This window comes from Sabethes cyaneus, chromosome 1 (assembly GCF_943734655.1).
Source record: "Sabethes cyaneus chromosome 1, idSabCyanKW18_F2, whole genome shotgun sequence".
Taxonomy (NCBI): domain Eukaryota; kingdom Metazoa; phylum Arthropoda; class Insecta; order Diptera; family Culicidae; genus Sabethes; species Sabethes cyaneus.
In genome coordinates, this window is record NC_071353.1 from 126011005 (window position 1) to 126022956 (window position 11952).

Consider the following 11952-nt stretch of genomic DNA (forward strand, 5'->3'; position numbering starts at 1 on the left):
GCAGCCGGAAACCACCCAGCATCGCACCTCCTAGCTTGGCTACTCAATAGAGCATTACCAGGTATGGTCACGTGGAGGCGCTAGGTAGGGGCTTGGGATGGCTAGAGCTATATTGGACGCTTCCCATTTGCCTTCCCCATTTCATACCCTACCTCTTCGTTACTCCAACAGCGTAAGTAACTTTTTAATGAATTTTGCTCATCCTTAGTAACTATTCTTGCCCACGCTAATGCTTTTAAACATGATGGGTGATGCCTCATCGATAAAGTCAGACGTATAGATGCTCCTTCCTTTTATTCCATGAAACAATTTAGTAAGGATATGTGCAAAATGATAAATCACCATGATATGTAATCATTGTCAAAGTACAAGAAATCATTCAGTGAAAACTGCTTGGTATAATCCTCATAAATTTGATATAAACAAGAAATGATTGAAAATGAATTAAATGTTTCATATCTCATCTTTTTGAACAGTAGGTACCGCCATCCGGGGTGAGATATAAGACGGTATATTATACCGTGTATAAACTGCCAGTTTTAAGGAGGGGAGAGGGGGGTGGGATGGGCTACATGTTCTGCGGCCGCGGGTTCTCGAACGAAGTAATGTGATCAAATGTTAAGTGATGTTAAGTGATCAAATAGATATGCCTCTTAGGATACACGCCCTTCATATATCTCCCCCTTGTTAACCCTAGAAACGCGACTGGCTATATGAAGGCTTTCCATTGATTGCGAACTCAATTTTAGTTATTTCAGATCTCCTCGGGTTATTTTCATTCATACTTTTTGCATGATGCGTTGTTTTTGGCCGACCCCCTGCCCCTAATAGTCCACTTAGTTTATGGACGGCCCCATATGAACTACTTTATACTGATATTTATGTGTATTGTTTATAAACGTGCTAATGTTCACTGTTTCGGTTTTTAGCTCAACTTTATGTTATTGGTATAATGTCACCCCCTAGAAGGGGTGAGATTGTGCCAAAGTTCATGCACTTCCAGTAAAATTAGGTTTCATTGCAACTAAACCATCTCTACGGTAGTTCGGATAACGGTATATGAATTGATGATATTAATGATTTCGCTATAGAATTTATTAATCGGTACTCATTTTGTTATTTTTCGTTATTTTATTTCATTTGGGCAACTACACTTTTCTCACACATTTCTTAAATTATACAGTAATCTGTCACTTGCCGGAGGATAATAAGCCATATTTCCCCCGACTACTGTCTACATTTGGGCATTGTTGATTTACTCACCGTCATCAGTTTAGGATTTTGTCCCGCAGACGGTTACCAATACGCGCGCTACCAACTAAACGCAAAGCAGTGACTCTCGACATCGGCACGTCAAAATGGTCATTAATATCCATTCCGGTTCGTCAAATCATATGCACTGTGCAGCGTGATACATAGTCAGACGACAGTTTGCTGCCACCGTCAGTCAACTTCAAACGGTCAGTTAGTCTGTCAGCAAACTTGAATGGTCATTATAATTCAATAACGAAACTGAAGGTTAGAGAGGTTAAAGTACGTAAACCGCTCTTCTCTTGGGGGGGCAGTTACAATTGAACGGTAGTTCAATTTTAAGCAATGCAATTGTTAAACAAAATTAAGTGACACTTTATCAACATAAGATAATTGTTCGGAATGTTGTGTTCGCACTGATAGCTTTAAATTGCTCTGGAATGAATTGCCTTGTTAAGGCTTATCATTCACTAAACAAAAATTCAAAAGGAAAAAAGCAATAGAAAACAATTTAGTTGAAATTCGGAAAAACCACTTGTTAATATATCGGATATAATGGGCATATAAAAAGAATACTTATGACCTAGGTGCTACATTCCGTTATCGAAATTTGACCTTCTGTTTATATACGACAGACTTCGCAGCCAGCTGTTAGAGTACAGGACAATTGCAGAGCCAGTTGCTACGATCCTATTGACTATAACAGCCTCTCCCAGTCGAGATTCGAACATACGACGACTGGCTTATTGGGCCAGCATCATACCTCATGGCCAACTGGGATGCAATATCGAATAAAAATTTCAAATTCACTTTTAAGTCCAATTTAATGTCTAATTCCAAGTAAGTCTTCCAGTCCAAATTTATGTCCAATTTCAAATACAATTTTAAGACCAATTTCTAGTTCTATTTGAAATAATGTTTCAAGCCCAAATTAGTCAAAACTCAAGTCTAATTTAATGCCCTATGTCAGGTCCAGTTTCCAATTCTAATTTCTAGTCCAATTGAACTGTTATGTCAAATCTAATTGCACCCAAAAATCCGGAGGTTTCAATCTAATAGATCGGTTTATTTGTGATAAGCAATACTAGAGTAACCATCCCGTGATTACTCATTGCCAAAACATGGTTCTGAAAGGTCGGGTATCCCACTTTTTGGTTATGCCTGGGCACGCTAGTGCCGCTCCGCACATCAAAAAGGCACCGTTGCGTAGTTGGTTTCCACCTGGAAAAAGGTCTCGAGTACTACACTTCGTTAAGTAGCAGCCGTAGCAGTTCCGTTCCGACCTGCATCTGCAAGCAACTGCGACACGTTCAAAAACCGTGTCTGATCTTGACTTTGAACCCTACTTGTGCTGCTGAACCCTGACGGGTGTCTTGCTACTTGCTTCGGCTTGCTACTGCTGGTGGGATACTCCAATCTGCATAGCAGAGAAGAAAGTCGATTCCTGACTGATGAATAGAACGTCAGCAGCTACCTGCACTGCAACTGACTGATGATGCTCACCCTGCACATACGGTGCACAGTCTCTTTGGAAGTTGATGATGCGTGGATCCATAGCAACCCGACCGGCAGGTAGTCATCGTAGACAAAATGACGCCCGGTGAACGGAGGAGATGGTGTGACAGACCTGCATGCACATCGCATGCAGAAGCAGGAGCAGGAGCACAGGAGAGTCCAAAGGGTAGCGCTAAAACCGCAACAACTTGGCACGTAAAGGTAACACAGAACGTAACCGGCTGGAATGTGTTTGCGGGAAATTTTCTCTTATGTCTCATAAGCCACGCTGATTGGGGAAGGTCGCTGTTCTCGGTTTGATATGGCAACTCATTATATTTTTTTACGCCAAATGAAATAAAAGTATCTGGTGAATGGGAAAATAAAGTGATCCAACATTTAAATTTTACTTAACCGCATACACCATTCGTCGACCTCCAATTGTCCGGAACAATGTTTCCGGAAATTGTTTTCCCAAGCATATCTTTAATGATGGATTATTAATGAATCGATTGATTCTGCATTACATTTTTTATCCATTATCGATATCTTCGGTCGTTTTCCAAGGATCAACCTTGGTGCTGTTGCATTTTGCTCGGGACTAATGAGAGCTCTAAATTACTCAACAGCAACGATTCTGCGTTGTGCTTTTATGGCGTTTCATATTTCACAGTCATTTTGCCCTGCTGTAGCTTGTCAGCTTGTCTGACACGCAGCTAGTCAATGGAAACGTCACGTCGACGATGATGATGATGAAGAAGCTTATAATTAAAGGAAATTCGAGCACTTTCTCGCCTGCTGCTAGCGGAAGCGCTTACTAGGCTGAAGCTCTGATGCGGAAGTGGTGCACACTTCCATCGTGTAACTTTGTGTGAAAATTTGTTTCGTTCATGAAATTCAATCTAAAAGTGTTCCTTTATGTTTCCTCTTCTTCTTTCAGCGTGCGACTGTCATCCGATCGGTTCATCAGGCAAAAACTGCAACCATACATCCGGCCAGTGCACTTGCAAGGAGGGCGTAACGGGACTAACCTGTAACCGTTGTGCCCGCGGCTATCAACAGAGCCGATCCCATATCGCACCGTGTATCAGTAAGTACCCACATAATAACCGCCGCGTTAGTGGACCAGAGATTGCCAACGAACCATATCTGTAGTAGTGTTGACACCAGCATGAATAGCTCAGTCGTTCAGAAAGCGAAAGGTCTACGACCTTCGCGCTAATGGGAAAGTTGCTGGCACCTCTGCTCTACATCCTAGATTTCTAGATATTAACAATGAATCTTATGCACATTCAAATGATACAGACAGACTAAAGCAATTATTTTTTCTTTCCGCCGCTTACTTTCAGAAATACCACGTGTTACGATGATCAACCATCAGGCACAGAACACGGCACCAGACTCCTATCAGTATGATCCAGATGCAAGTGAAAGTACCAAAGAGAGTGAGTAATTAGCTACCCTTTTTTCACTTTCCCCGACCATATTATCGTCTTGGCTTTATTTTTTGCACCATCTTGGCCGAACGTAACTCTAACAGATTGTCCCAGACGGGTTGGTTGAAGCTTAAAATAAATGGATCATTACTCGAATATGGGCTGCTGCTGCTCTATCGATAAACCAGACGAAATAGCGGAATCAAACTCATCAATATTCACAATCCCCAACGTCGCCATCATCAGGAAGGATGCGGGTTTGTTCTCCACCGAGAAGAAAGCAGATTTTTTTCTGCTTTCCTAAGTTTATCTTAACCGTGATAGCTCACGTTCTTCTGATGTCCGCAGAACGGTACGGCCATTCCTTGGCTGTTTGCATGGCAGAAAGTCATTAATCAATTCTCCTTTTCTGTTGAGCTGTGAGTGAAGTGAAAAAGTGAGATAGATTATGTCAATTTTCACTGATTTGCTTTCTATGCAGATATGCAACTATAATATCGGTCATTGCTTTCATAGATTCCACACGTTTTGCTTTCATTCGATAGATAAATTTTTCTGGTGTGCAATATTGGCGATATATACAGACAAACAAAGGTAAACTGGCAGCTTTTGTTAATGTCATTGTAACTTTAAAAGTGTTAGACTATTTGGAATATTGACTGAGACATTGAAATTATCAATAAGTTGGCTTAAGTCTTATGACAAGACCTACATAACGTTGTGTGACTGAGTTTTACAAGTTGAGCTTAGATAGGATTTATCATTTGCATTCACAAATGGATCAGGTGTACCGCAGGGTAGCATTCTTGGCCAACTTCTTTTTATTATATTTTTCAATTACGCAGATAAATTTATAAGATAAATTTAAGACGTGGTGAAAACGGAATTCTTTGATCATTAGCACTGCTAAATGTAAAGTATTTACTTTACCCCGAATTCAAACGCCAATTCTCTTCGAGTATGCTACTAAACAGAGTGGATCACGTTAATGACCTTGGCGTTAGTTTTGACAGAAAACTTATGTTCGACAGGCGCCGCCCGGTGATCGTGTCTAAAGCAAGCATATAATTAGGGTTACCTGAAAGCTCTGTACTGCTCTCTTGTACGTCCGATACTGGAAAATGTATGGGTGGTTTGGAACCAGCACCAGCTCGATTGGAACCTGCGGATTGTGCATATGTAGAGAAGATTCATTCGTTTTGTTTTGAGGGATTCACCCTGGCGAGAACCCGCCTTTCTTCCCCTTTATCAAGAAAGCTGCCGTTTAATTGAACTTGCACGCTCGAACGACGCCGCAAACTACCAACAAACCTTACCTGTGGCGGAAGCGCTCAACGATGTAATAGACTTCCCGAAACTTACTAGACGTACCATAGCTATGATGGGGTTCTGAGTGTGAATGGATAATTGAATATAACTAGTTTTGCAGTGACAACAGCTTGCTTCTGGCGCAAGTGTACATTAAATCGTCCTTATACACTAGCGCCAGAAGCAAGTGGTTGTCACTCAAAAACTAACTATATTCAATAATCCATTCATCCGAGATTCTCACACTCAGCACTCCATCATAGTGCCTTGTTTCGACTACTGGTCGGATTATGGGTTTTTCTTCATTATTAGAAAACCATACTAAGTCGTTGGCTGTTCGAATTGAATTGAATTTTATTTTTCATATTGCTAAGTACAGAGGCCTCACACTTGACAACTTGGGTGGCCTATGTGACACTTTTGCTAACCTCAGCGCGTCATCATTTGCGGGTCCGAGAACGGGCGATTGTTTATGTTATGAATTAAACGACCGTCAGCAATCACACCGTTCAATGACCGGCGCTGGCTCAACATGTGTACGTAGGGTGCATCCACCACATGCCCTATCTTATTAAAATTAAAAATTAATCTATAGTGTAATTTTTAATGGTTGATTCAATTTTATATGAAAATGAAAATGTTGATTTATTTGGTTGTTAAAGTTTTTATTCTTTATACTATGTAACTGACATCCACCACATGTCCTATTTTAAGTATTTCCTTATCCTATCCTTGTGTATGATATCCTCTTTATTTTTAATTTTGATTTTAACATTTTCTCGCATGTCTGCTATGACCTCAAAAGGGCCATTAAATTTGGTTTCTAGTTTTTTACCTGTCTCATTTCTCACTAGTACTAAATCACCTGGTTCTAGTTTTAGCTCTTTTGCATTCCTGTCATAAATTTTCTTCCTATCTTCTTTTGTCTTTAATAGATTTTCTCTTGCCTCTCGGTGAGCTACTTGTAGTTTTATTTGCAATCTTTTGCAATAGTCTTCTATATTATAAATGCTTGTTTGTTCTAGCTCTGTTAAATTCGAAGGCATATTCGCTAGTCTCCCATATAGAAGCTGAAAAGGTGTAAATCCAGTTGATGAATGTACTGAATTATTGTACGCAAATTCGTAAAATGGTAGCCATTTCGGCCATTCGAATAATTTCCCCTCGCATTGTATGCGTAGATAATTTCCTAATACTTTGTGTGAATTCTCTAGTGCGCCTATTGATTGATGATGATACGCAGTAGAGTTCAATTTTTCTATTTTCAACATTGCTGCCAGATTTACAAAAAGTTCTGACATAAATTCTGTACCTCTATCTGAGGCTATTACCTTTGGTACTCCGTATTTCAAGACTACGTTCTTGATAAATGCCTTCGCTACTGTTTCAGTATTTTTGTTAGATATTGGTGTGGCAGTTATGAACTTTGAGAGTTCACACTGCGTCGTCAGGATATATTCGTAACCATCTGATTTTAATAGTGGTCCAACTAGATCCATGTAAATTTTTTCGAACGCGACACTTGCTGTAGTAGTCACCTTCATTGGAATTTTCGTACTTTTCGCTTTGTTCAATTGACAAGTCTTGCATTTTGATACAAATTCTGTCACATCTTTATTCATACTACTCCAATAGTACTTAAGTCGTATGTTTTTTAATGTTCGCTTAATTCCACCATGTCCTGCTGTTGGCAAAACATGATAGTCGTTGATAATTAATAGTTTCTGACTACTGTCCACAATTTCTTTAACTTTTTCCCCTATTATAATGATTTTTGGCATGCCTTTTATTTTCAAATTTTTTACATTCTTTACTACATTTTCTGCGCATTTTGTTCTTCTTATTATGAGGTATACCTTCTTGTTAATATTTTCCTTGCAGTATTCCGCTACTTTTTTCATTATTCCCCGTAGGTGAATTAATGTATCCGTATGCGGTACTGTAATTTTTTCTGGGGTTAGTATTATTTCCTTCACTGTTGGATTAATATCCAGTATTATGTAGTCATTTGTGGGTGTTTCAGGCTGATCAGTTCCTGAACCCTTAACTTCAGATTTTTTAATAATTTCCGCGCTCTTGGACCTAGTCGTCACCAGTGTCGCAAGATGCTTTAAATCGGAACTCGACAAACGCGATAACGCGTCCGCTACCGCATTGTCTGCTCCTTTAGTGTAAATTACTTCGAAATCGTACTCCTCCAGAGCCAACCTGAACTTTGTCAATCGACTTGAAGGGTCGTTTAATGAAAACAAGTAAACCAACGGCCTATGGTCGGTAAACACGACAAACTTTCTGCCATACAAGTACGGTCTAAAGTGTCGCACGCCCCAAACCACGGCCAACAGTTCTTTCTCTATTGTGGGATAATTTCGCTCTGCATTGTTAAGAGCCCTGCTGGCGTACGCGACGGGCCTACCGTTCCCATTTGACAACACGGCCCCTATCGCGTATCCAGACGCGTCTGTGTGTAAAGTAAACTTATTATTTTCGTTGAAATTCGGGTAGTCCAGCACAGGTGGATCTACAAATATTTTCTTTAATGTCTCAAAAGCTGTATCGCTTTCTTTATTCCAATTAAATGTTACACCTTTTCTGGTTAAATAATTCAAAGGCGCGCATAAACTTGCAAAATTTTTTATATGCTTTCTATAGTAATTAGCAAAGGCTACGAATCTCTTTACCTCATCGGCATTTTTCGGAATGGGCCAGTTTTTTACCGCCATTATCTTTGAAGGGTCTGGTTTTATTCCCTCGGCGGAAATTAAATGCCCTAAATAAAGCAATTCTGTCTTGAAAAAGTTGCATTTCTGCGGATTCAATTTTAAATTCACCTTACGCAGTTTTTCAAAAACCGCTATCAGATTTCTATTATGTTCGTCCACAGATTTTCCAAAAATGATAATGTCATCTAGATAGACCAGACATTGGGTCATATCCAGTCCCGACATTGCTATAGTCATCAGACGTGAAAAGGATGATGGACTAATTCTCAATCCCACGGGCAGTCTTGTCATTTGATACTGCCCGGATGGTGCTGAAAATGCTGTTATGGGTCTATCTTCTGGTCTTAGTTTGCACTGATAGTATCCCTGTGAGAGATCTAAATGTGAAAAATATTTTGCACCTGCTAATGCATCTATTATATCTTCAATATTTGGCAGAGGGAACTTATCATCCTCAACTACCGTATTGAGCTTTCTATAGTCGATAACCAGCCTCCACTTTTTACTGTCTCCCGAGCTTTTCTTAGGGACCAGCAAAATGGGACTGTTCCATGCTGAAGTAGTTTTTTCAATAATTTTATCCCTTGTCATCCTTGAAATCTGCTTCTCCACCTCTTCTTTTTGAACATGAGGCAATCGGTAAGGCTTGCAATAAATTGGCTGTGTATCATTTTTAACCCTCACCATAGGACTATAAATATTAGTCACAGTAAGGTTATCATTTTCTAAACAAAAAATATCAGCATATTTAGTACATATATGCTTTATATGCGACCTCTCTACCTCAGATAAATGGGACAAATCTAACTCCTTTAATAACTGCTCGACTCTCTGTTTTCGGTCTTTAGCATGGTTTGTATTTATTATCATATAGTCATTCGCTGACTTTATTGTTGGCGACAACTCGTTTATTCGTACTGTTTTATTTCTAAAATTAACCAGCCTAATAGGTATTTTCCCATTTATCGGCTGTGCTATTGTATTGGCTATATGGACATGAGGTCCAACCTCTTGGCTCAACACAACGCATGTCTCCACATAGTTGGTTGGAACATATTTTATAATTTCGGTACGAGCGGGAATTGTGAATACAACATCTCGCTCTGGATTCTCTAATTTTAGTTTAGATTTTTCAAAGTCGATTTTTGCATTATATTTTTTCAGAAAATTTGTGCCAATCAATCCCACTACACCTGATGGCAACTCTTCCATAACATGGAATGTCACAGGATACTCAACTGTGTCGTATTCCAAAGCTGTACCGATTCGTCCTAACGTAAATGTAATGCCATTCACTCCACTCATCTCTACTCTATGAGATTCGTCGATGTGCAGGTCTTCAGGAATATAGCTCTTATCGATCAGGCAGCAGGATGCCCCGCTGTCAACGATCAATTCGAGACTTCTACTAAAAATGTTAAATGTTGCTCTAAGAGCTCCTTTTGCATTAAAATTAGCGAAAAAGATCAATCAGATTCGCTTCTTCAACGGATTCTGCAGGTTGTTCCTGTTGGCTCCGTCTAGCCTGTCTAGAGGGTTCTCCCTGAGCCCCTTCAGCAATATTAGCTGAATGAGCATGGTATCCTCCTCTTCGACCATAGTTATTAAAATTTTGACCATTATTATGGTTATTAAAATTTTGGCGCGGTCGGTTATCGTATTGTTGATAACCACCACGTCCTGTATTATAATTTTGGTAATTACCTCTGCCTCGGTAACCACCTCGCATTCCCCGCGAAAATCCAATATTTCCTCTATTAATACTATTTCCGCGATTATAGGGTCGGCCTCGGTTTAGCCTAAAATTGTTGTTCTGACACCAGAGCGCCATCATGTTTTCTGCTCTAGTGTCTGCGTTTGGAGTGGTTTGACACTCCAACGCATCCGAAATCGCTTTATTCAGACTATCCGGATTCCTTGCCTTTATGAAAAACTTTGCAGATGGATCCTTAAATCCCTCAATGAAAGCCTTTACAGCTATCGGCTCGACTATATTTACTGCAGCTGCCTCATTTGGGAAAGTACCCATTGATACATGAGCTGCAGCCAATTTTGCCGACAACTTTTCCATTTCAGCACCAAAGTCTGATATGGATTTTCCATGTTGTTTTTTGGCGTTCATTTCATTCTCTACTGCTTTTGGTGTCAATTTTATGGCAAATTTTGCCCTTAATCGTTCAAATGCCTGCGCCACGGATGTCGTACCATCAATTGCCCCGTGTGCGGCTCCTATTAGTGTTGTTCTTAAAAATTTTAATAAGTCGGCCTCGGGCACTCCCTCAGCATAGTCTTTTAAGAGTTCTACACTCTCTATATAGCTTATTAATTGTGGAGCAGACCCGTCAAAGGGCTTGACCACTTTCAATGCCAGACTCAGATCAAGTTTTGTCATTTTGTCTGTTTCTGAGTCTTGATAGTCCTCTTCCTCTTGACTATCCTCTGTTTGTTCCTGAATTTCTTCTTGTCGTGTATCGTCTAGCGGTTCTTCCTCTAATAATACGATACACTCTTTTATTTTTTCGCAAAGACTTCTGTAACGGTCCAATAAGGACTTTGTAACTTCTGCTGGGAATTTTCCTTCAGTTAATATTAACTTTAGCTCCCTTTTATAAACTCGTAATTCTTGTACTTTTCGCTTCTTGGTTTCAGGAGCGTGTTTGCAAAATTTTCTCAAATTCCCATACAACTTTTCAATTGCATCGCTAATCAAAAAGAATCGATCCATTCATTCTTAGTACCCGAAAGAGGATGAACTCTTGCTCACAACCAATTGTAAGGAAAGAAAAATTGCTTATTGGCATCGATTATAAAATGTTTGGTAAAATTTAAATGTATAGTTTTATGCAACTAGTAGATGCACAAATCACTAAATGAATCACTAATTTAATACTTGTAAATATGTAATGAAAATAAAAGGAAGTTCACTAATATTATTTATACGATGTATCTTTTACGTAAATATTTCAATTTCGTTAACTTTAGCTTACATGAGGTTTCCCCAATATGCCTTCGACCTATCTTTCTTTCTATTACCCTAGGTGGGACATTCTAGGTAGGACTTACTAGGTAGGTATCGTTTAGGTAGGTATTGTAAATATGAATGTAGTAGTATTAAAATTGCATGTATGGTTGATATTAAAATGGTATATGATAAAATATAATATGAACAATATGAGATTTACTCACAATATTGAATTACTAATTACAATACAGTACATTATACAGTAGATGAAAGGGTGAATATATTTGAATATAATTTTTTTTTTTTTTTTTTCTAAAATTTCATATTTGAATAAAAAAAATTTTTTTGTAATAAGTTCATGTTATACTTGCAGCGTGCGATTAAATACGTTCATTTTCCTCTAATTCTTCTTCTTCCTCTGTCCGGAAACCCTCGTCGATGTCCTCCTCGTCGGTCCAGTCCTCAACTTGTTCTGGCCACTCGCCGAACCAATCCGGGTTGTTTTGTTCCTCTTCTATACGCAACTGGAGTTCACGGGTTTCTCGCGCCCACGTATTAATTTCGATCTCTGAATTGAGGCTTTCGAGCGCAAAGTCCAAGTCGATTTTTAGTGTTTCAATCTTGCTCGAATTACACGCCAGCACACCACATTCGTATAGGGTTACCGCAATGCGTTGTTTAGCCTTCGTTTCGGGTGCACTAAGCAGTAGTTCCTGGCTATTACGTATTGTCCACTCATTTACTTCTTTTTTTAGAAATACGATACACTGACGTGCCA

General features: G+C 39.3%; 1 protein-coding gene across 1 annotated transcript in view; it reads left to right on the forward strand.

Moving 5' to 3' along the window:
• LOC128746200 (netrin-B-like) overlaps positions 1-11558 on the forward strand; it is a 192853-nt gene extending 181295 nt beyond the window's left edge. The window contains exons 3-5 of the mRNA XM_053843245.1: positions 3686-3847; positions 11466-11480; positions 11548-11558. Of these exons, the coding sequence (XP_053699220.1) occupies positions 3686-3847; positions 11466-11480; positions 11548-11558 (188 nt within the window). The remainder of the gene's footprint in view (positions 1-3685; positions 3848-11465; positions 11481-11547) is intronic.
• Positions 11559-11952: the final 394 nt, after the last annotated feature.